This window comes from Chanodichthys erythropterus, chromosome 23, assembly GCF_024489055.1.
Source record: "Chanodichthys erythropterus isolate Z2021 chromosome 23, ASM2448905v1, whole genome shotgun sequence".
Lineage (NCBI taxonomy): Eukaryota > Metazoa > Chordata > Actinopteri > Cypriniformes > Xenocyprididae > Chanodichthys > Chanodichthys erythropterus.
In genome coordinates, this window is record NC_090243.1 from 19667833 (window position 1) to 19694653 (window position 26821).

Consider the following 26821-nt stretch of genomic DNA (forward strand, 5'->3'; position numbering starts at 1 on the left):
AACAGAGAGACGAGGTTTGTTATATTCATTAGTTTACATCTGAAACATAAATTCAGTTAAAAGTGTAAAATAAATTCTTATCTTGCTCATCAGTTAAAACTTGGTGTCAGTAAGTTAAATAAAACACAAAATACATGCTTAAATAAATACATGTGTTGTTAAGTCCATAAATGATGCATTTATATTTTTAATTAATAGAGTTATGCATGAATAATTGCATAAATATGAATGCATGCATACATAAACAAATAAAGTAATTATTCCAGAGGCTTAGATATGTATCCTTCTTATTTTTCAGTGCAGATATAGACTGTTTTCTGTGAATGAACAAGATTTCAGATTTATTAGTGAAATAACGAGAAGAATAATAAAGTGCAGTAAACAGTGAAACTATTCACACTACAGACCAGTGTGTTTATAATGAAGACAATACATTAAAATAATATGTCAGTTTTCAATATCAAGCAGCACAATGAGCTGTTTTATACATCTAAAAATAAGTGTAAGCGGATCATACTGGAAGACACACACTGAATTTAAAAATGATGTTAAACATAAGGTGGTGTCATAGAGGCCCATTCGACCGCTCCGGACACATCGACACAACGGTCAACATGACGCTGTTCATCACTCACACTTACAAATCAATGACTTTCATCAAAAATATCACAGCATTGTGCAGCATATAAACCACTGAGCTTTAAACTCCAGACGGACAGAGTTTTTTAGTGATTTTACTATTTAACTAGTTCTCATGAAACTTTATTACAGAGGTTGCAGATGCAGTCAGTAGTTCACTTGCTCTCCAGTGTTCACGGACCAGATCTGACTGATCCAATATGGTGGACGACTCACATGTAGATCTCAATCATGTCACTGATCTAGAAGAGCACAAAATCTCAAGGCAGATATACATTTTCCACAACATTTTTAGTCTAAAGAGGGTATGAATATGAGGAAATTTAACAGTGACACTGATGGACTTTGTCTAGTTGTTTCTCTCAGCTAATGCTTTGAATTCTGACCTCAATAATTTATAAAAAAGCTTAATTTTGATGATGTTATTTCTAATGAATGTGTGACAATGTTGTTTCAGATCCTCCTTTGAGCAGCTGCAGTATCAGTTCAGTCACTGTGACTCTGACTGACGGAGGTTTTTGTACGACTCTTTATCACTGTGTGAACACATTTATACTGTTGATGACGTGGAAACTCTGACAGTAATAATGTCCAGCATCTTCAGTCTGGACTCCACTGATGGTCAGAGTGAAATCACTGTTAGATCCACTGCCACTGAATCTAGATGGAGTTCCTGACTGGAGGTATCTTGTTTGATAAATCAGGAGTTTAGGAGCTTCTCCAGGTTTCTGTAAGTACCAGGACACACATGGTGGGCTACAGTATGTAGCAGCAGTACTGAGTTTACAGCTCATTTCAACATTTTCTCCTGGTTTAACAGTTTTCACTGCAGGAGTCTGAGTCACTGTGATCTGAGCTCTACATCCTGAAAAACAAATAATTTATGAGTCCATAAAGTATTATTTGACATTTTTAAGCTGTGCAAAAACTATATTTTTTAAATTAAATATTTCAAATACATGCTGTTCACCTTGTAGTATAAAGCAGTATAAGAGCGTCCAGATGATGATGAAGGTCATGTTGATGAAGATTGTTGTGTGTGTCAGTGATGAAGTGTTAAACTCACAGCACTATAAACACTCTCAGAGCACTGAAGCATCTGATCAATATGCAAATGAACTCATTCTGTATTTAAATGAGGCTCTAAATGAAGGTTCAGGAGGAGCTCGTTCATCTCATCCTGTCAATCACAACATCAAATATAAGTGCATTAATGATGTGCATTGATAAATCATTTATAATAAATACTGCAACATTTCATAACAAAACAAGAATTGTCCATTTTGATTTCATGGTGACTTTAAACACAGAGAGGTGAATTATGTATTTGTCTTTCTCTGTATCTGAATGGCTTTTGTTGGACTGAAGATTGTTGTCAGCAGACGGTGGTCTGTAAGCGTTGTAAACTTTCACCTGTACAGATATTGGTAGAAATTCAGTACTTTCTTGTGTAATTTCTTGCTAACACTGATGCAAGGTTAGGAATAAATCGACTGTTATAGTTTAAAAGTCCCAGAAATGAATAAAGTTGACTGACGTCCTTCAGTGCAGAAGCATCCACGATTGTCCTGACCTTTTCTGGTATCTTATGAAGACCCTGAGCATGTATGATGTGCCCCAAATACTCCAGCAAATCTTTAAAGAGTTCACATTTCTCGTGTTGGACACACAGCCCAAACTCATCCAGTCGACCGAGGACTGCGTCTACACTCTTTAGATGTCACTAGATAGCAATGAACATTGGGAAGGCCTTGTAAAATCTGATCCATGACCCTTTGAAAAATTGCAGGAGCTGAAGCAATACCAAATGGTAATCGATTGTAACAGAAGAGCCTCTTTGACGTGGTGATAGTGAGGCATTTGTGTGAATTTTTCTGTCAAGGGCACTTGTAAGTATGCACTGGAGAGGTTCAGTTTGGTGAAGCGTTGGCCCCTGCCAATGATGTGAATAAATCCTCTATTCGTGGAATTGGGTAACGTTCAACACAAAGGCCCGGATTCACTGTTAACTTTAAAATCTCCACAAATCCTCACATCTCCATTCTGAGGTCTGACGGTATCGCCGGCGATACCACCGTGGTTTTTTTCTTATCAGTGTGAAAGAGACTCAAAATACTCCGTCAATGTTGCACATACAATAAAGAGTTATACACCATTTTAATCTGTGGAATATCTTCTTTCATTTGTGTACACTCAGAGTAAAAACAGAATTTTGTGCTTTTTGTAAAATAAAGAAAACTAACATGATGCGTGATTTCTCCTCTCCCTCTGAACGAACTCCAATCTGATAGTTCTCAGAAAATGAACTGTAACTTAGTGAATACTAATGACAAAAAAATTACACTTATGTCTAAAAAAACGTTAAGATGTCAGGTTTTAAATCATGTAAGTCAAATCGAAAACAAACCTTCTTTGTTTATGTAATCTGTCTGAAAAGAGAGCCATGTCAGAAGTCCGTGATTCAGCTCATTATCTGCTAATGCGGCCACGCCCACGGAGCCAGCGCTATTCAGACGCTAATTCAGTCAATACATGCATTTATTATCTCAATCGTGTATTTATTGTCTTGAAAAGTGTTTATCTGGATGTAAAAGTCATGGTTAGCGATCTCTAGAAGACATGCAGTTACTTCCTGTTTACTTGTCTTCTACAGATGAAGTTTAGATGAGTTTTTGTTTCTTTAGCGCCCTCCTGCTGCTGTATGTATTGGAAACTCCATTCATGGAATAGCCTCTTCTTCTTTTAGATGAATTTGTGGACTAAAATGCACAGAGCGCCCTCCGACTTCAAGGATGAATTGAAAACACCAGCGCTCATAGTAATGACAGTGAATATTAAATAAAAATAACTCCTCTGTATAGAAAATTGACATAAGCATATGAGAATCCAATATTTCTCCAAATGTGCATGCTTTTAAACTAAAAGCCTATATTCAGACTCTTTGCATCACAGAAATACATTATATTTTAAAGTATAATATAAAACCATTACTTTATATTGTAATAATATTTTTCTGTATGTTTCATATATCATAATGAGCTTGAGACATCACAGAAGGTTTTTTTTCACAGCCTACCTGACTGAAATGCCTCATTAATATGCAAGTCATTTCAGCTCATTACTATCCAATTCTTTTGTCTTCTCAGGTGAGAATGGCCCATTTTCAGTGGTGATTCACGCCTCCTTGCATACTGTGTTTCTTGGCAAAAAGTGTCTTACAAAAACTAAATCAATATATTGTTAAATATGAAGGAGTAGGCAGCATAATTTTTACATAATTTTGAAGCAAAAACTCTAGTCTACAACCTCCAATACCCTAAAGTCTTATGAACACAGATTTATTATACTTTTTTTGGCCTTATTTCAGTGACTTAAGTTTTTTGTTTTTTCAACAACCACGCATAAATGTTATTCCTTCAAAAACACAAACATGTACATACATGTTCCTCACATATTATTGTAGCCTAGTTTGTGCTGAATACAGTGTAATGACACTTTTTCCATTAATATGTTTATGAACAACTGAAAAAAGCACAAATGTCAGGGCATGTCAAAAGTTCTCCAGGCCCCAAATCAGCCTCAGACTCCAGAGGGTTAACAACTGGCTCGATCAGCTGCGGTTGACTGTGGTTATGACACCTAAATCTTTCTGCAATCATGATCAGTTTCTGAGAGAAATGTTCTTTCAAAACAGTTATCCAGAGCAATTAAGCTTCACAGCCGTCCTTATGTAGATGAACCCATTACACTCATCAACACAGCAACTCGTTTCTCATTTGCAATGTCATTTGCAGAAACAAACTGTTCAAACCTTTCTATGTAGGTAGCTCTGTGTTCAGCTTACTCATCAAAGGCATCCATATGACCAATAAACAGCCATTTCATTGGGTTGTTGTTCCATGTGTTCACTACATTCATCAGATCTGCCGTATTCAGTAGCCAGTTCTCCATCTTTGCATTAAATCATGAGTTCGCCAATATGTTATATATTTATCCTTTTATATAACATGAACGTTATGCTGAGACGAGTGCCGTGTTAATTCACTTTTGTTTACTGGGAACTCAGTCTTCTTTTGTTACTTCAACACAACAAACAAAGCAGTGAACTAGAGCGCCCTCTGGTGCACAGAAACATTAAGGTCATATATCACAAATAATAAATTCATTATTAGCTTGAGATGAAGCAGCTACTTGAAAAACTGCTCAAGAACTGTGAAGTTTAATGTAAAAAAACAACAACATATGATGACATTATTGTTTGTTTTCATATAATTTTACAAACAATTCTGAGCATATTTGAGTCAAACCCGTCTGTCACAGGACAGATCACAGTCTAATAGAGCTGATTTCAGTCATAAGTCAGTTTTGAGCACATGTGTAGTTCCTGTGTTTGTCCTCTGTGTGTCAGTAGTGTGTGAAAGTGTGTGAAAGTGTGTGAGCAGCTGCAGTATCAGTTCAGTCACTGTGACTCTGACTGACGGAGGTTTTTGTACGACTCTTTATCACTGTGTGAACACATATTTACTGCTGATGTAGTGTTCACTCATACAGTAATAATGTCCAGCATCTTCAGTCTGGACTCCACTGATGGTCAGAGTGAAATCTCTCCCAGATGATCTACTGCCACTGAATCTAGATGGAATTATCGACTGCCGACTGATTGCTCCATAAATCAGGAGTTTAGGAGCTTCTCCAGGTTTTTTTAAGTACCAGCTAAGAAAATGGTGTCCATTGTGACAGCAGTTCGCATCACTGTTAAATTTACAGGTCACAGTGACTGATTGTCCAGTTTGAGAGAGCAGCTCTGAGGGAGTTTGAGTCACTGTCACCTGACCAACAGATTCTGACAAGAGAGAAAGATTAGAAATATCACAAACACTTTCACAACCATATATCTTCACAACACATAAAAATAACAAGTAAATAATGTCTGTAATCTTTACTGACACAAACCTCGACATAATACTGCCAGCGTCCAGATCAATATGGTGCTGAAAGTCATTTTTGTTGGTTGTAGGTTCAGTTCTAGTGAAAAACAGTTGTTGATCATGTTTGATGTTTGACAGAGTTATAAACACATGCAGAGCACTGAAGCGTGTGTCGCTCATGTAAAACACTCTCTCTATGCAAACGCTTCAGGAGTGACAGGTTTAAGATGGTTTAATGTGGTTTCATTGAGATTTCACAAAACATTTCACATGTTAATATAATCCTTTATTGATAAAGCAACATCAGATGAACAGGAGCGCTGTTTAATCCCAATATCAGACCAACATCACGATTACAAGTGTGATATTGCTTTTATATTATTGAACATTTATAGATTCTACATTTCAAAATGCAAAAAATTAGGCAACCTAAAACTAAATCTGAGCCTTGGTTGAATGACACGGCTCGTGCTGTCAGACGCGAGTGCCGTAGAGCTGAGCGCAAATGAAAAAGGACAGACTGCATGTATCACTTCAAATGCTAAGGGACTGCTGGCGTCATTATCAGACAATTGTGAAAGATGCTAAAAGACAGTATTTATCTGGAATTATTCTGTCAAACTGTAACAAGCCTCGTGTTTTGTTTAAGACTATTGATTCTGTTCTTAATGCTCCGCGAAACTGTCTGTATTGATGCACTTTTTATTGATAAGGTCACTACCACTAGAGCTCTTATTTCACCTTCTGCTTATGACCCCTCAATCCCTGTCCTCTGTTCTGCTGTTTTTGACAGGTTTGAGCCTGTGACCTTGTCTGTGGTAATTACCACTCGGCTGGATTACTGTAACGCACTGTATGTGGGGGTTAGTGGGTCTTCTGTTGCTCGTCTGCAGATGGTTCAAAACGCTGCAGCACGTCTGTTAACGCAAATACGAGCACATTTCCCCTATTTTAGCCTCACTTCACTGGCTGCCCATACATTTTAGGATCCATTTTAAAATTTTCTTATTTGTTTTTAAATCTCTAAATGGTCTTGCTCCACCCTACGTTTCTGAGCTGCTACACCCTTATACACCCACCCGTTCTCTCAGGTCAGCTGATCAGCTGCTCCTGAATGTGCCCAAAACAAACGGATGCTCAGAGGGATCCGTGCCTTTGCTGTAGCAGCTCCTAAACTGTGGAATGATCTGCCTCTGCCCGTTAGACGGGCCTCTTCATTGTCTTCTTTTAAGTCACTTCTTAAGACCCACCTTTTCTCTTTGGCCTTTGACTAATTTTGACATTTGTTTCTTAATTTGTTTTTGTTTTTATGTCTTGTATGAGTTGAGTATTTTCTGTTTTATATATTTTTCTGTACAGCACTTTGGTCAACTTTGGTTGTTTTTAAGTGCTTTATAAATAAAGTTTGATTTGAACACATTTGATTTGTTCACAAACATGAACACATCACACCAATCCTCAGGTCCTTGCACTGGCTTCCAGTTGCATTTAGAATTGATTTTAAAGTATTGTTACTTGTTTATAAATCACTCAATGGCCTAGGACCTCAATACATTGCAGATATGCTCATAGAATATAAACCTAACAGATCACTCAGATCATCAGGATCAAGTCATTTAGAAATACCAAGGGTTCACTCAAAGCAAGGAGAGTCTGCTTTTAGCTGTTACGCCAGCCGCAACTGGAACCAGCTTCCAGAAGAGATCAGGTGTGCTCCAACAGTAGCCACATTCAAATCCAGACTCAAAACACAACTTTTTACCAATGCATTTGCTGATTGAGCACTGTGCTATGTCCGAACTGTTTGCATTTTATTTTATATGTATTATCTTTTTATTCTTTTAATTCCTTTTCCTGTTTTTATTTCATTTTTAATGTATTTTATATCTTTTATGTATCATCTTGTTATTCTGACTTTTAATGCATTTTAAATATTGCTGTCTGGTTGAAAGAGCTGGGAGAATCAGGAAGAAAGTGATTAGGTTAAAATTTGGTAAAATTGGATAAGGGGACAAACCATGGGGAAATTTGAGCTGTAGTGCATGGTTAAGATATCTCTGGATTACAGTCAGGACACTTTCCAAAGGGGGAAATTTGAACTGCATTGCATAGGTAAGATATCTCCGGAAGGGGCATTAGGGCTGTGTGGTGCAGTTTGAGGTGTCTTGGCAAAAGGGGAGATTGAAACTGTGTTTATCAGTTTGAAGTGCCTTAACAGGTAGCAGTCCTGTTGTGTGAGGAAGATCCATTCTGATCCGCTCTGATGGATAGATCCGTTTAGATCCTCTGATGGACGACAACAACAACAACAAAAACAACAACAAACTCCCTGAGACTTCCTAGCTCTTCCATCCAGATAGCAAAATTCTCTGTTTTTACTGTTATTTCTATTCCTTATGTTCTATTTTTATTATTCTTTTTTATGTAAAGCACTTTTTTTAATTACCATTGTGTATGAAATGTGCTATACAAATAAAATTGCCTTGCCTTCCCTTACGAAAAAATAGTATACTTCAAGTTCATTTGATCAAGTATACTAAAGTAATGTTCAAGTATACTTTATGTAGTAAGTATAATATCAATGTACTAGTAGTAAACTTGTAAGTGTACTATTTTAATACCGCTTGGGACTAAATTGGCCCAATTGAAGTATACGTTTAAGTGTACTATAAGTGTAACAGTAGTAAACTTTAACTAGTTCACATTTGTACTGCATCTGTACTAAAAGTGAACTTATACTAGTATACTAGTAGTTTACTATTTTAATACTAGTAGTAGCTACATTTTTAGTATACGAAAGTACACTTTGAAATATACTCTCGGTAAACTGCTAGTTTAGTGCAAGTGTAACTGGTGTGAAAAATGTATTGATTTAATCTGACTTGTTTTGTCTATTTCCTTCTGTATTTGTATTATTTTTCTTTTTTTCTTCTCTTAAATTGGTTTATAAATGCTTATATTTTTCTACATTTGTAAAAATTGGTATAGTGAACTTCACGAAATTTTGTTTCTATATTATCGTTCACAAGTTATGTGAAAATAACGCTAAAGTAGCGGAACTTTTCTTTGGGGATTTGTTGGGGGAGGGAACATTATCAGTGGAACGCACCTGCGGGGTTTCCTCTTGCACGGCAAGCGATTGCGTCAGTCTACTTGTGTATGAAGCCGATGACGCATGTGATTTTCGCTTCTCCCCAAACAATATTCTGGTATGATGATGTTACTTGTTTAAAATGCATATTTGTTGCTGGAAGAATGTGATTGACTTATAGTAACATTTGATTATGTTAGCTATGATGAAAATGTATCGTTTAATGTGTTATTTGGTTTAAATGATGTATATCATGACGCTAACTAATTAGCATTGTATGCTTAGTGTGTACCAGAGTGGGAGAAGCTGTCGCCCCGTTGCTCCACTGATTATTTCTCTTAATTACAGGTATGTTCGATCAATCAGTTTTGTTTCAGAAAGAAAAGAGATTTAGTTGACTGATAATGAATGTATATTGTACAGAGAGTGTGTTACGGGAGAGACAATCGGATTTAATTGTTTATGCTGTCTGTGACGCACTTTGTGCGGCCTGCACATGGTACGGTGCTGATTATATCTCATGTTTTATTCCATTTTTGATATTTAATGTGTGAAATATGGGTTTATACATACAAATGGTATTATAATTGTTTATATGTTATTATAGGAAGTTATATTGTATAAATATTTGAGTTAATGTATATGTTAATAATGTAATATAGATATTGTATTTAATATACTATTGTAATATACTAATTATTTTATATTATACACTACTGTAATATATTTATTGTAATAGAATAAGAATATTGATCTGATGTATAAGAAAAACAAGATATTTATATATTTATAAGCAGTATAATTGATTTACATTTATATAATTCTTTTCCATTATTGTATAACGTCAGTCTACTTGTGTATGAAGCCGATGACGCATGTGATTTTCGCTTCTCCCCAAACAATATTCTGTGTGTACCAGAGTGGGAGAAGCTGTCGCCCCGTTGCTCCACTGATTATTTCTCTTAATTACAGAATTACAGTGCTGAATCTCAACAAGTGGTCGTGTGGTCCTTGTGTGAGTGTGAGAGTGACCGGTCCAGACACGCTACATAATTTGGTGCCGTGACCCGGATGCGGCAGATCTGCTGCAGCCGATCGCTGGGGTTTGACAACGCTGGATCACAACGCTTCTGCAACTGATGGACGAAGGATCTTCGTCGTTGACGTTCTAGTGGCGGTGTCTGGACATTGAACTGAACTGAGTAACTGAGGTCTCGTTCCACATTACGCACACATCGGACTTTACACTTTGCGCACATTGAACTGTTTTCCACTTTTTTTACTTTTTTTTCCTTGTTTCTGCTTGAGCATACAGTAATTGTGAGATAGCAAAAAATTTCTTGTGTATGTTTTCCATCATCTAAAATTTGCGATATGGCAGAAGGGGGATGGAATGAAGATTTAGTGACACCACACATTGGCAGGGGGCGTGGGTTGTTTGGGGTATCCGAGCCTGTAGTTGGCAAACCACGCATCTTGGTCTATGATTCTGCGACTGATCCAACTGTGCTTAATAATGGATCGAGTAAACTGAAGTCTTCCACCCCTGCCAATGCTGGTCCTGACAATGTCACGCAGCAACTACGTGACCTCATTGGTGAGCTCGGAAGCCAGATAGGTGACTCTATTGTCACACGATTGTTAACAAACCAGACTTCAGTATCACCTGGTTCCGTTCCATTGTTTGAGCAGCAACCCTCTAGCACAATGCCCCTTTCTACGAGCCTTGATCTTTCTAAATTAAACCTCATAGTCAAAGCTGACATTAAAGAACCACAAATGTTCAGAGGGGACGGTAGTGACAAATGTTCCATTTTAGAGTGGATTGAACAGATGAATGTGTATCTGTCCAAAAAGGGCTGCAGCAAAGTCGACGGGGTAGAGGAAATACTGAACCATCTCTGCGGCCGTGCAAAGAGCATTGTCAAGGTTAAGCTAAAAAGTAGCCCGGTAGCTGTACTTAGCCCTGAAATTGTCTACGAAGTACTGCAGCGCTATTTCAGTGAGAGTCCTGGCTCGTGCCAGCCGCTAGCCGATTTTTATGCAACCCATCCGAAGCATAACGAGCACCCTGTTGACTATTGGGTCAGGTTGAACGAGGCGGCTGAGCTAGCAGATGCTCACCTGCAAAGATGTGGTAGCAAGATGGAAAATATGAGCTCAGAGATAGCAATGATGTTTATCAGGAACTGTCCCAATCTTGATCTTTCCAATGTCTTTAGGTGTAAGCCCATAAGCAAATGGTCAGCTGAGGAGGTCCAAGAAGCCATCGACGAGCATGAGAGAGACTTTAAGTCACGAAAGCCTCTTCCATCTGCGCCCAAAGTTGCAGTAAATCAGGTTGTTGTTGCCGAAAAGCCAGTCAGCATGCAGGTAGCAGTGGGAAGCGAAAGTGTAGGTGTAAACCCTGCTGCGTGTACTGCAAGCCCACACCCTAAAACAAGTGAAGCCGCAGAATTGGGCACTTTAGAGCGTGTACTGAAAATGCTAGAAAGGGTGTTGGAACGCACAACTCAACCTGTTTCAGAACCAAAGCCTCGTACGTCACCGTGGTATCGAGCATCCCCATGTGCAGTGTGCGGAGACCGATCTCATTCAACCCGTTCACACTGCATGAGAGAAAGAAGATGCCTTGATTGTTTAGAGTTCGGACATCAGCGTAAACAGTGTCACAGAGTTGTTGGCCAAGGTGCAGCCCAGACCAGCGACGGTCAGGGAAACTAAACCACTCACACTGGGGAGAGGGCAGTGTGAGTGTTGAGAGTCAGCCTCTCACCAGCGAAGATGATCCGATGGTCGTATATAGCAACCTTTGTCAGGTTGAGTCAAATGGCAGTATCATTTTGTTCCAAAACATCGCGAAGCTGGAAAAAGCTGACAGTTTGTTTTATACTGATGTGTTGGTGAATGATACAGTCACTTGCCAAGGCCTGTTAGACACGGGTTCTATGGCATGTACTATTAATGAGGAAATCGAGCGCAAGTTGCTGGATACATGTGGGATTCTTGAGTCTGGGCAGCCCCATGCCGATGTTTTGCTTGTAGGGTGTGGCGGTGTTCGGGTCAAACCCAAGTGTATCCATCAGCTAAAGATGTGTGTGTATGGATTCTCAGTCATTGTGCCTACCTTGGTTGTACCAGGGCAAAAAGACCAATTAATTGTTGGTACTAATGTCATCAAGTATGTTCTCGGTCAACTTAAGCAGTCCCAAAGCTATTGGCGCGTTATGAACCAGCCAAACTCAACAGGAGAACCAGAAATTCAGCGGTTTTTGAGTATGCTGTCTGGGCATGACAGATGGGAAGGTGGGAGCATCCCAACCGTTGTCGGTACCGCTAAGCTCACTCAAGCTATCACACTTTTACCTCAACAAGAGCACCTTGTGTGGGGTAGACTCCCGGCCAGTTCCGTCATTTCTGTGGGTAGTACCGTGTTGGTTGAGCCATCTAAGGCACAAACTCAGAAGAAAGGTGTTCTTGTTGGGCGTGTTATAGCCACATTGCCTGGTGACAGATGGGTACCGATTAAGTTGATTAACCCATCCGATAAACCTGTCACTTTGAGACGTAACACTAAAATAGCAGACGTGTCTCCTGTTTTAGCAGTTGAAGACCTGGACGTGCAGCCCGAACACTGTGATGTGGAGAATGTGAACGTGCAGAGCCAGTCCGTCTCCTCTAGCGCAGACGCGGGGGTGAGTTCTTCCTTGGGTATTCGTGAAGCACTGCAGAAGCTCGGTCTTAGTGATCTTGACATTGAGTCCTGCGAGGTGACTCCATATTGGAAAGACCAGCTTCTGCAGTTGATTCAGAAACATCAAGATGTGTTTTCTAAACATAAGTTAGACTGTGGTAAGGCCAAAGAATTTGTCCATAGGATCCACCTGTCTGATAACCGGCCGTTTAGACTTCCGTATCGGCGTGTTCCTCCAGCTCAGTATCAGACACTGAGAAAAGTGCTCTCTGATATGGAACAGCAAGAGATTATCCGAAAGTCTTGTAGTGAATGGGCGTCTCCGCTGGTCCTGGTATGGAAGAAAAGTGGTGATCTTCGTGTTTGCGTTGATTACCGCTGGCTTAATGCCCGGACCATCAAAGACGCTCACCCTTTACCTCACCAAGCAGACTGCTTGGCGGCCTTAGGCGGAAACGCGATCTTTAGCGCGATGGATCTTACCTCCGGCTTTTATAATATCGCAATGGCCGAGGAGGACAAAAATCTTACGGCCTTCACAACGCCGATGGGGCTGTTTGAGTTTAATCGGTTACCGCAAGGGTTGTGCAATAGCCCCGCCAGTTTTATGCGCCTAATGACTAACATCTTCGGCGATCAAAACTTCCTGACGTTGCTTTGCTATCTGGATGACCTACTCGTGTATGCCCCAGACGAGAGCGAGGCCATTAAGAGGCTCGAGTTAGTGTTCAGTAGGCTCAGAGAGCATGGTTTAAAGTTAGCGCCCAAAAAGTGTCATTTCCTCCGGAGGAGCGTGCGGTTTTTAGGGCATGTCATTGACAGTTCAGGGGTAGCGACTGACCCAGATAAGGTCAGCGCTATTGGAGCAGTGACAGAGTCTGATTTAATGATGGAAGATGGGGTAACTCCCTCCCAAAGAAAGATCAAATCGTTCCTTGGTATGGTGCTGTATTACCAGAGGTTTATCCAAAATTGCTCCACAATCGCGAAGCCTCTTTTTGCTTTGACAGCTGCGCCAAGGGGCAAGAAGCCTCCGGGGAAGGGTGCTGCTGCGTTCAGAAAGTTGAGTCCTGGTGACTGGAAGGAAGAGCACAGTAGGGCCTTCCAGCAGTTAAAAGCTGCTCTGATCAATTCTGTAGTACTCACGCATCCTGATTTCAGTCGCCCGTTTATTTTGTCCACTAACGCGTCCATGGACGGTTTGGGTGCTGTGTTATCACAGGTTGCAGAGGGTGAGACTAGAGCTCGTCCGATCGCTTTTGCAAGCAAAGCCCTTACGCGCGCTCAGGCGAAGTATCCTGCTCACCGCTTAGAGTTTTTGGCTTTGAAGTGGTCCGTCTGCGACAAATTCAGCCACTGGCTGAAAGGCCACGAATTTGTTGTCTGGACGGACAACAATCCCTTAACTTACATCCTTACAAAGCCTAAACTCGACGCGTGTGAGCAGAGATGGGTTTCCAAGTTGGCGCCCTATCGTTTCAGTATCAAGTATATACCTGGCAGTAAGAACGTAGTGGCCGATGCTTTAAGTCGTCAACCCTTTGTCCATAACCGGGTCAGTCAGAGGTTACTGAATGAGCCTTACAACGCGTTGCTTAATGAAGCAGAGCAATTTGAGAGAGACACAGTGCAGGATGCATTCAGGCTTAGTGCTGGTATCCAGAGTGCTGAATTTTCTCCTTGTGTAACACCAAGTCGTTGTCCACTCTCCAGTGCTGAAGTGTCTGCGGTGTTGGAGGGTCACAATGACTGGGAAGCAGGAGTTGAGTCAAGGGCAATCTCCTGGATTGCCCAAGACACCCAACATTTATTGCCTCCTGGGCAGTGCCCGTTACCAGTCTTCTCGTTAGACGAGCTTCGACACAGACAACAAAACGATCCTTGTCTGTCCAGGGTCCTGTTTTATGTCAATAGGGGCAAGAGAGCCTCACGTCGCGAGCGTGCTGGTGAGACATATAAGGTGCTCAGAGTCTTGAAACAGTGGGACAAATTAAAGTTACTCGATGGTGTGCTGTATCGCGTAAGCAAAGATAACTTGACAGGAAAGAAACGGTTACAGTACATTGTCCCATCTTCTTTAATTACGCAAGTGATGACAGGCGTTCACGATGAAGCAGGGCACCAGGGCCAGGGTAGAACTATGCACCTGGCCAGACAAAGGTTCTTTTGGGTCGGGTTGGAACAAGACGTCCGTAGGTACGTTAAGTGTTGTAAGCGCTGCGTCGTCAGTAAAACACTCGAACCCGAAGGCAGAGCCCCTTTAGAGAGCGTGAAAACATCAAGTCCAATGGAGCTAGTATGCATTGATTTTTGGACAGCAGAAAGCTCAAAAGGTCGTAATGTGGACGTGCTGGTCGTGACTGACCATTTTTCTCGGATGTCTCATGCTTTCCTTTGCCGTGACCAGTCCGCAAAGCAGGTAGCACAACAATTGTGGGATCGTTATTTTTGTGTGTACGGTTTTCCTGACAGGATCCACTCGGATCAGGGGGCCAACTTTGAAAGCCAACTGATTCGAGAGTTGCTGCAGGTTGCCGGAGTAAAAAAGTCACGAACAACTGCCTATCATCCAATGGGAAATGGGAGCGTTGAGCGGTTCAACAGAACCTTGGGCAACATGATCAGAGCACTCCCGCCAAGGTCCAAAGAAAAGTGGTCACAGTTGCTTCAGACCCTAACCTTTGCATATAACTGTACCGCGCATGAGTCCACCGGCTATGCTCCCTTTTTCTTAATGTTTGGTAGGATCCCAAAGCTGCCTGTAGATGTAATGTTCGGCAACATTGAGAGAGACTGTGACGTTGTTGATTACGACAAGTACGTAAAGAGATTAAAAGCTGACCTGAAAGAAGCACTTACTGTTGCTCAGAAGAACATAGACTCCAGTCAACAACGTCAGACAGAGTTGTACAACCAAAGGACGAAGGGTCGTAACATTGAGTTGGGTGATCAAGTTCTGCTGGCCAACAAAGGTGAACGTGGGAAGAGAAAACTGGCAGACAGGTGGGAGTCCACGCCTTATAGGGTAGTTGCGTTGAACCCCCAGTGCCACATTTACCGCATACGTAGCACCAGAACGGGTCAGGAGAAAACTGTTCACCGCAATTTGTTGTTACAAGCGAATTTCCTGCCACTTGAGTTGGGAGAATTATCCGAATATAGTGGTGAATCTGTCCTTAGCAGTAGAAGTGTGTTCATGGATGATGTTGGTCCTGCATCCGAGTTGTGTTCTTTGTCTGATCGAGTTGCCAGTTGGGTGGAAAAGACTGCAGCTTCTGAGGATTCTCAGAGGTCGTCCTGCCGTCCTGATAGTGCTGCATCATTGGACATAGTCTTTGAGTCATCGGGACAGGAACAACCTGTGTCAAAAGATGATTGTACCGAGGAGAGCAGCAATGTAGTCAATCCAGACGAAAGTTGTGATTCTTGCAGTTTGCTTTCTGAGGCAGTTCTCCATGATGATAGTCATGTTTCACCTGCTGAAGTTGTTGAGCCACCTCCTGGTCAAGGTGAAATGGGAGTTCGGACCAGAGTGGGTAGGATTGTGAAACCCGTCAACAGATTGATAGAGAACATGACTCAATCTATCAAATCTCTGAATCCAGTTGGTGGGGTTGTAAGATCTTTATTGAAATAAGAATGTACAGTACATTAGAACTTTATTTTCTTCTATCATTTTGAGTTGTACAATTAAACATCTGTGAGTTAATGTATCTCAGTACATTGTTGTTCCAGATCGGAGATGAAGTTTCATCTGTGATGAATAGTGTTTAAGGCACCTTTTGCGGGTGATTGCAGTGGGCCTGATCAACCTGCCGTACTCGCCTTCCCTGTGAGTGGGAAACATATTTTGTTGCACAATATTCTGGGTAACAGATTGTCTAATCGCTCCAGTTTGTACTATCCCTGTGATAGTCAAAATTTGTGAAGTTCAGGGGGGAGAATGTAACTGGTGTGAAAAATGTATTGATTTAATCTGACTTGTTTTGTCTATTTCCTTCTGTATTTGTATTATTTTTCTTTTTTCTTCTCTTAAATTGGTTTATAAATGCTTATATTTTTCTACATTTGTAAAAATTGGTATAGTGAACTTCACGAAATTTTGTTTCTATATTATCGTTCACAAGTTATGTGAAAATAACGCTAAAGTAGCGGAACTTTTCTTTGGGGATTTGTTGGGGGAGGGAACATTATCAGTGGAACGCACCTGCGGGGTTTCCTCTTGCACGGCAAGCGATTGCGTCAGTCTACTTGTGTATGAAGCCGATGACGCATGTGATTTTCGCTTCTCCCCAAACAATATTCTGGTATGATGATGTTACTTGTTTAAAATGCATATTTGTTGCTGGAAGAATGTGATTGACTTATAGTAACATTTGATTATGTTAGCTATGATGAAAATGTATCGTTTAATGTGTTATTTGGTTTAAATGATGTATATCATGACGTTAACTAATTAGCATTGTATGCTTAGTGTGTACCAGAGTGGGAGAAGCTGTCGCCCCGTTGCTCCACTGATTATTTCTCTTAATTACAGGTATGTTCGATCAATCAGTTTTGTTTCAGAAAGAAAAGAGATTTAGTTGACTGATAATGAATGTATATTGTACAGAGAGTGTGTTACGGGAGAGACAATCGGATTTAATTGTTTATGCTGTCTGTGACGCACTTTGTGCGGCCTGCACATGGTACGGTGCTGATTATATCTCATGTTTTATTCCATTTTTGATATTTAATGTGTGAAATATGGGTTTATACATACAAATGGTATTATAATTGTTTATATGTTATTATAGGAAGTTATATTGTATAAATATTTGAGTTAATGTATATGTTAATAATGTAATATAGATATTGTATTTAATATACTATTGTAATATACTAATTATTTTATATTATACACTACTGTAATATATTTATTGTAATAGAATAAGAATATTGATCTGATGTATAAGAAAAACAAGATATTTATATATTTATAAGCAGTATAATTGATTTACATTTATATAATTCTTTTCCATTATTGTATAACGTCAGTCTACTTGTGTATGAAGCCGATGACGCATGTGATTTTCGCTTCTCCCCAAACAATATTCTGTGTGTACCAGAGTGGGAGAAGCTGTTGCCCCGTTGCTCCACTGATTATTTCTCTTAATTACAGAATTACAGTGCTGAATCTCAACAAGTGGTCGTGTGGTCCTTGTGTGAGTGTGAGAGTGACCGGTCCAGACACGCTACACAAGTATACTTTTAAGTTTTCTGTAAGTGAACATGACATCACACTTATAGTTTACTTTTTATATATTATTTTTGCACTTTAAGCATACTTCTATGTTCCTACACAGCAAAAACTGCAGTGTTAAATTAACTCTCCAGGGAGTACATGTGAGACCATACTCAAGAGTGTTAAAGTTAATAAGATAATTAAGTGATTAATTGAGTGATGATTGAGCATTATTGAAGACACCTGATGATAACAAGCAGAATCACCAAAGGAGAAAATCACAATTTTTAAGACACCATCGTGGAGATGAGGGTTTGCTTTAGTGGAGCTCTTGACCCTTGACTTTTTAAAATAAAATTTTGTTTGGGTTTTTTTAACTGAGTTATAACATCCAGACAAACAAATGGAAAAAATGATTAGGTGATGTTGGTTATGTTTTCACATAATCATTATCTGATCTGAATCACTGAACTCATTTAGAGCCCAATCTCTGAGTTAGATTTACATTATTGATTACAGCAGCACTGTGATTCTACAGCAGAAGATCAGCTTTATCAATATAATCTGAAGGATTTCACAAACAGTTGTTCTGAGCAAAAAAAAGATAGGCACACACAGACATCAAGAATCAGCCTGTCAATCTCAACAATGGTGAGAATAATAAAGCATGTTGCAGTGCATTCTGGGAGCCACCAATCAAAATTCATCCATGGCTCCCATCATGCATTGCTGCATGAATAAATTATGAGCTTAATTGTCTTAGTAATTTTCTTTATTCTCATATTTTATTTTGTTCCGTTTATGTGACTTTTTAGTAGCTTGTTTTCTAATGTTCAGAGTTGATCTGTTGATCAGAATATGTTGCTTGTCACTGTCATTGAGATTCACAGGCTGATTCTTGATGTCTGTGTGTGCCTAAGAGAAATATATATATATTTTTTTTTTTGCTCAGAACAACTGTTTGTGAAATCCTTCAGATTTTGTTGATAAAGTGGATCTTGTGCTGCTGTAATCAATAATGCAAATCTAACTCAGAGATTGGACTCTAAATGAGTTCAGATATTCAGACCAAATAATGATCATGTGAAAACATAACCAACATCACCTGACCATTTTTTCCACTTGTTTGTCTGGATGTTATAACTCAGTTAAAACAACCCAAACAAAATTTTATTTTAAAAAGTCAAGGGTCAAGAGCCCAACTAAAGCAAACCCTCATCTCCACGATGGTGGCTTAAAAATAGTGATTTTCTCCTTTGGTGATTCTGCTTGTTATCATCAGGTGTCTTCAATAATGCTCAATCATCACTCAATTAATCACTTAATTATCTCATTAACTTTAACACTCTTGAGTATGGTCTCACATGTACTCCCTGGAGAGTTAATTTAACACTGCAGTTTTTGCTGTGTAGTATTAAAATAGTAAACTACTAGTATACTAGTATAAGTTCACTTTTAGTACAGATGCAGTACAAATGAGAAACGTAGCTGTGAACTAGTTAAAGTTTACTACTGTTACACTTATAGTACACTTAAACGTATACTTCAATTGGGCCAATTTAGTCCCAAGCGGTATTGAAATAGTACACTTACAAGTTTACTACTAGTACATTGATATTATACTTGAACATTACTTTAGTATACTTGATCAAATGAACTTGAAGTATACTAGTTTTTCGTAAGGGATGCACAACCCAACTTTTGTTTACAGCTTCATTTGTTAAAATTTTGTGATCATGTTTTGATTTGCAGTTATCTAAAGAAAGCTTTCTGAGAGAATCTCTTTGTATTTGTTGTGTGAGTGTCTGTTGTTGAGTGTGTGTGAAAGTGTTTGAACACACTGTCAGAAAAAAAAAGGTACAGTTCTGTCACTGGGGCGGTAAAGTGAAAAGGTACATCTTTCCCAGCGAACAGATTTTTGTTATAAGAACGTTCAGTGAGGCGTGTCTGAACTGAACTGTTGATCAGGACTACAATTAAAACAGCAGCTGATATAAAACTCTTACTGTCTGCAGTATATAGTATGAATACAGTGTATAGTGAACAAATGACATGTTAGGATGAGATACTCAAATCAAATAACCATGGAGAATTATGAAAATTAACATCTATTATTAATAAAATGCAGCAACTGAAATCACTCAGATCTCAAACGTGTGACTGATCTATAAGAGCACAAAATCTCTTTCTGACCTCTATAATTATTAAGAGTGGCAGATTAATTTAGATGATTTTATTTCAGATGTTTGTGTGACGATGTTGTTTCAGATCCTCCTTTGAGCAGCTGCAGTATCAGTTCAGTCACTGTGACTCTGACTGACGGAGGTTTTTGTACGACTCTTTATCACTGTGTGAACACATTTTTACTGTTGATGTAGTGATAACTCTGACAGTAATAATGTCCAGCATCTTCAGTCTGGACTCCACTGATGGTCAGAGTGAAATCACTGTTAGATCCACTGCCACTGAATCTAGATGGAGTTCCTGACTGGAGGCTTTTTGTATAATAAATCAGGAGTTTAGGAGCTTCTCCAGGTTTCTGTAAGTACCAGGATATACATTTATCATTCCCACTACAATTGGGCACATCTGTGCTGGTTCTACAGTTGATGTTCACAGTTTGTCCTGGTTGAGCTGCTGTCATTGAGGGACTCTGAGTGACGGTGATCTGTCCTCTACACTCTGAAACACACAACAAGAAGAAAATCAACTCAAAACTTTGACAATATACTTGAAGAAATGAATTGATCTCAAACTTGTGCTCCACAAACCTTGAGCAAACGCTGTGAGAGTCCAGATGAAGATGATGATGAAGGTCATGTTGATGAAGATTGTTGTGTGTGTCAGTGATGAAGTGTTAAACTCACAGCACTATAAACACTCTCAGAGCACTGAAGCATCTGATCAATATGCAAATGAACTCATTCTGTATTTAAATGAGGCTCTAAATGAAGGTTCAGGAGGAGCTCGTTCATCTCATCCTGTCAATCACAACATCAAATATAAGTGTGAACTTTAAAATCTTAGCTGAATATTAAAAAAATAATGATGTGCATTGATAAATAATTTATAATAAATACTGCAACATTCCAGAAAAACAATAATTGTCCATTTTGATTTCTCAGTGACTTTAAACACAGAGAGGTGAATGATGTATTTTCTCTTGTGTGGACGTCAACACACTCAAAGCTTCTTAGTTTATCAGTATTTTCCATGAGATTTCTTTGATCCCACATGAAAGTCTCTTTGTTTTGGTGTTGAGGAACTGGTTTGGTCCTTCTTAGACTGATTTTTACCATCAATCACAACAGTCGCTGGTAAAATGTACAATACAAACAAGTCAGCGTGTGACTATAGGACGTTCGTTAAAATAAACTGAATCCATTTTTCTCTGACATCAGGAGCCTTCGGCAGCTTACTGTACAGTCCAAAAGTTTGGAACCACTAAGATTTTTAATGTTTTTAAAAGAAGTTTCGTCTGCTCACCAAGGCTACATTTATTTAATTAAAAATACAGTAAAAAACAGTAATATTGTGAAATATTATTACAATTTAAAATAACTGTGTACTATTTAAATATATTTGACAAAGTAATTTATTCCTGTGATGCAAAGCTGAATTTTCAGCATCGTTACTCCAGTCTTCAGTGTCACATGATCCTTCAGAAATCATTCTAATATGATGATTTGCTGCTCAATAAACATTTATGATTATTTTCAATGTTGAAAACAGTTGTGTACTTTTTTTTCAGGATTCCTTGATGAATAGAAAGTTCAAAAGAACAGCATTTATCTGAAATACAAAGCTTCTGTAGCATTATACACTACCGTTCAAAAGTTTGGGGTCAGTAAGAATTTTTATTTTTATTTTTTTGAAAAGAAATTAAAGAAATGAATACTTTTATTCAGCAAGGATGCATTAAATCAATCAAAAGTGGCAGTAAAGACATTCATAATGTTACAAAAGATTAGATTTCAGATAAACACTGTTCTTTTGAACTTTCTATTCATCAAATAATCCTGAAAAAAAATATTGTACACAAATATTTTGTACAATTGTACACATTAAATGTTTCTTGAGCAGCATCTGACATTTCTACTTGATTTTATGAATTTTCAGCTCTTTTTTCCTCACAGATCATTCAAAAATTATAAATGGTTAAAACTGAAAGAAAATAACACCAGGGACGTGCACAGGAATTTTGAGGGGCAGTTGCTCTGACCTAAAAAAAGGGCACTCCCCAACAAAAATAATATATTTTTATACCATTTTTATATATTTTTATGCCATATATAATGTGTGATTGTGTAAAGGTTTTCACGAGACACCAACCTTTCACGAACTTGCTTCCAACACTCGCTCTCATGGAAGCGCGGTGTGCACGGAGGGGAGGGGCTGTGCGCGCGCGAGTATGTGAGAGAGACGCGTGAGTGAGAGACGCAGGGAAATGAAATGCCTCGTTTTTATTTTTATTTCAGTTAACGACGATGTTTTTTCCCACCTAGTTTTCGTTTTTCGTTCGTTTTCGTTAACGATTATAACCTTACTCACCTTCCCGACAACGTTAAGTCGTCTCACCCGACAACCGCGACAATCTCCTTCTAGTGCCGCTCATGCAGGCTCAGCTCAGGTGCCGGTCGCGTGCAGTGCTGCAGCCACGTAAACAGAGTTTGCCCTTCCCCTACTGACTTTCACTTTCGGACGGGTGCCCGAATATGGAAGTGAATGAGGCTTTGCGATTTTTTTTTATTTTTTTTTATCTAGGCCAACGTGAAATTCTGCATCCATTGTACGATTTTTTTATTTATTTTTTTCCACCTCGGAAGGGCAACGTGAGTCGAGAAGGGCATATGGGCAGTTGTCCGGGCAACCTGAGCAACCCCCCTGTGCACGTCCCTGAATAACACTATGGTATGTTGGCACCACTTGACAACAATTAAACTTAAAATGTCAATTTTAGCGTGTTGATGTTTTTACTAAAGCTGTTTTAAAGCTGCAAATTGATTGATTTTTTAATAGTCGATTGTTAAATGAACTTCAATATTTCCAAACTGCAAATTATGTTCATTATTGTATTTCTCTTATTGAAGTGGCTCTGTCGGATACATCAAGAGAAAAAAAGGTTCATATTTGAGGAAATTAACTTTAAAGTTATAATGGATGAGACACACAATGTTTCCTTTTTGATTTTAAACAGAGTTTTACCCACAATTTTAAATGCTGTCATTTTGAATTCCTGCATTTTTTGTGGTGATTCAAAACTCCATGATAGATTCTTTTTATATCATAATTAATATTTACCATAATGTGAACGTTATTTTCTCTTTTCATGTGAAGGAGTTTGTGAGCATTAATGTGTTTAAGGAATAATGATGTGATTTTCGTCTTCATGTTGTTTCTCTCGCTGTTGGAGAATTTCTCCCAGTTTTCTCTCGAATCCTAAAGGAAAGCCGCTGGTCAGTGTGATTTCTCTGTGAGCGTCAGCGCAGAGATCTCCTCTCTGAACACAGTGACACTGGTGTGTGTGGCCAACAAGGGCTTCCCGTCAGACTGGAGCCTGAGCTGAAGGTGGACGGGAGCAGCAGGTCTCAGGAGAGCAGCGCTGGGCTCCTGGAGAAGGACGGTCTGTACAGCTGGAGCAGCAGCAGGAGTGGATGGAGACACTGTGAGGACACACGGAGCGGCCGGCCTGTGTGAGGAGACGGCAGTGTTCAGAGGAGATCTGCTGCTCTTCTCACTCATGGAGACCAACAGTGTGTTTCTCTGCAGCACATGAGGGACTCATTCATTCTCCATCAGTTTCAGTCGATTCATCTGCTTTCTGCCTTTCACACAAGACTATATGTGTGATTTTATTAAACTTCAGTCATTAAACGAAAAATAATTGTGTCTTTGAGCTCTTCTTTGTGTCATTTTTGTTTCTGGTCTTTCATTGGATCAGGGCTTTAGCTCATATTTCATAAATAAACTTCACTCAATGGAGCATGAAAACACCTGCAGATACATGATGAAACAAGAACATGCGGACAAATTATGAACCTCACAGATATAGTGTTAGATTAATTTAATAAGATAAAGAGTTTTATAGTTTAAATATGTACAATGAGAAAAAACTTGAATGCTTTATATATAATTTAATATTTATGAAAATCTTCACTGTTGAGTGTGTGTGAAAGTGTGTGAAAGTGTGTGAGCAGCTGCAGTATCAGTTCAGTCACTGTGACTCTGACTGACGGAGGTTTTTGTACGACTCTTTATCACAGTGTGAACACATATTGACTGTTGATTTCATGGTAACTCTGACAGTAATAATGTCCAGCATCTTCAGTCTGGACTCCACTGATGGTCAGAGTGAAATCACTGTTAGATCCACTGCCACTGAATCTAGATGGAGTTCCTGACTGACGGGTGCTTGCCCAATAAATCAGGAGTTTAGGAGCTTCTCCAGGTTTCTGTAAGTACCAGGCTAAACAATCATCCCCAAACCATCTGTGCACATTACTGCTGGTTCTACAGTTGATGTTCACAGTTTGTCCTGGTTGAGCTGCTGTCATTGAGGGACTCTGAGTGATGGTGATCTGTCCTCTACACTCTGAAACACACAACAAGAAGAAAATCAACTCAAAACTTTGACAATATACTTGAAGAAATGAATTGATATCAAACTTGTGCTCCACAAACCTTGAGCAAACGCTGTGAGAGTCCAGATGAAGATGATGATGAAGGTCATGTTGATGAAGATTGTTGTGTGTGTCAGTGATGAAGTGTTAAACTCACAGCACTATAAACACTCTCAGAGCACTGAAGCATCTGATCAATATGCAAACACACTCCAGATCATTTACCTGAAGACAGCAGAAACACTGTTTTGTCATTAAGTATCTTTGCTAATAAATTTCTATTGATCATTTTCAGAAACAGACACTCCTGATTGACTTCATGTTATTTTGGGTGGATCTTCTCCCTCTAAACACTGTTTTAATGATCAGTTTCATTCAGACTTTGATGCTGAGAGCATTTAATACCTGTGCTGCAGATTTGATATCATCATGATACTGTAGAACAGGTCAAAGGTCATCCAATAGAGAATGACCATCTCAATCTGGCTGAAGATTTAATCATAAAGCCATTAATTAGATTTGGCAGAATTTAAATCACACATGTTTTGTAAATGTGATGAATGCAGTTTTTGACTGATTATAAAATTTCATCCTTCATGCAATAACAAGTATTTCTTTTAAAGATGAATATTTAGTGTGTGTTTTCAGCTCAATCATGTTAATGTTGAGAAGAGCTGCTGTTGAGTCTCATATCAGTGTGTGTGAGTGTCGTTCGTCTCTTTCTCTGCTGGAGTTTGTGTTCATTTGAGTGTGACGGAGGTTTTTGTACGACGCTTTCACTAGAATGAAGCACTGTGGTACACTTTCGGTGGAGGAACTAAACTGACCATCAGTAAGTCTCTAAAATTCTCTAAAAATCTTTATATATAATTGTTTTGTTTTTAGATTATTCAAACAAGCATTTTGCAACAGGGTTTTATTATAAAATAGTTTAAATAAAAAATATTAACTGTAATATTTCATGGTGAATTTGTTTCATAATAATCTGTCTACTATTTCACAATTACATTTTTATATTCAGTGATATTTCATGATATTTATATTTTTCCATTGCAAGGCATATTTTATGTTGCTTTTAAATATTTTTTCTTTTTACAAGAGTAATTTCAGATATTATAATAACTAACATTGTTTGTTTTTTAATATATTGATTGTGATATTTTCTGACATTTTCAGTTATTTAATTGTGTCCATAATTTTTGGTAAATGTAATAATTCAGAAACTTTGTAATGCATGAAACAAAAGTTTGATGATACGGACAAAATAATTATAATTTTGTAGGCGTCATCATCAGACAAAGAGAAAGATTTGAAAAATTCATAATTTTATCTTACATTTGCTGATAATTATGATTGTGAGTGTCTTAAGTTAATAATGAAATGATCATGTAATTTTGTTTTCTACATATAAATCATCAGTTTCTGGACAATGTTTTTAAAATCAGTTTGAGATTAAACTGAACCTTATTCAGAAAAGATGAAATGACTGTAATATTTGCTGTATATCATGTCTGCTTCAGAGAACTGATTTATATTTATTCATATATCTTATACTTCATATATTTAGTAGCAGTGAATATTTTATTTGAACTGAGAATATTGAAATTTAAATGCAGGATCATTACTATGTGGTTTATGAAAGAAAGCAGTGATGTGGAATTTCTGTAAAGATGAAATGATTGTGATTTTTCCTCCATTACTGTGTGTGACATCTGACTAATTGATGATCTAAAGACGTTGGTGTTGTTTGTGTGTGTTTGTGCAGCTGGTCCCGCAGTGAAGCCCTCCGTGTCTCTGCTGCCGCCCTCTTCTCTGCAGATCTCTGGAGACTCAGCCGCACTGCTCTGCCTGCTCAGCTCTTACTCTCCACAGGGGGCGACGGTGAGCTGGACGCTGGACGGGTCAGAGGTCACCGAGGGGGTTCAGACCAGCGCAGAGAGCGAGCGGGACGGACGCTACAGCCGCAGCAGCGTCCTGAGCCTCAGCAAAGCACGCTGGGAAGGCGCGGATCGCTTCGTCTGCAGAGTAAGACATGACGGAGCTGATCACGAGGCCTCGTTCCTCAAGAGCTCCCAGTGCTGATGTTTCTCCGGTCCAGACGAGCCGTATCTGAGCGTCCGGCAGGATTCGCAGCAGTCACGTGATTTACAGCTCAATACTGAAGCAGTCTTTCAATGTGCTGCCATTGCTGTTCATTCAATAAAGCTTCTGAACGCGTTACATTTGTGTCGGACTGCATCATTGATCAGTGTGTCGTTCATTCAAAGTCCTGCACTAAAGTTTCAGCTGCTTTTGATTGATTGTAATAGTTGAGAACAGCTGCATTTAGCAGGAAATGTCAAATGAAGCTCTTGGGGTTTGAACATGGTCACTGGAGACGGAGCTGCTCTATTCTGAGAGGATCACAATCACTAAACCTGCCAATGCAAATGTGATTTTCACCTCAAACTCACAGTTTCACTCTTTGATTGGTTCAACGCTCTCAACTGGAACACTTTCACTTCTGCTCATGAGAAATGAGTTATGAGTAATACATTTAGAAACAGCTTTAGATGAAGGAGCTGCTTGAAAAACATCTGCATGTTACTGATACACCATGACTTTAGTGTAGTTTAATGTACAAAA

General features: G+C 39.0%; 2 gene segments (V, D, J or C); both read right to left on the reverse strand.

The window, feature by feature from the left end:
• Positions 1–19920: 19920 nt before the first annotated feature.
• LOC137013723 (Ig kappa chain V region 3547-like) lies at positions 19921–20396 on the reverse strand. The segment is given in 2 exon segments: positions 19921–20258; positions 20348–20396. Coding segments are annotated over 2 exon segments (387 nt in total).
• Positions 20397–23717: 3321 nt separating this feature from the next.
• On the reverse strand, positions 23718–24677 carry LOC137013507 (Ig kappa chain V region 3374-like). The segment is given in 2 exon segments: positions 23718–24168; positions 24258–24677. Coding segments are annotated over 2 exon segments (384 nt in total).
• Between the last annotated feature and the right edge of the window lie 2144 nt (positions 24678–26821).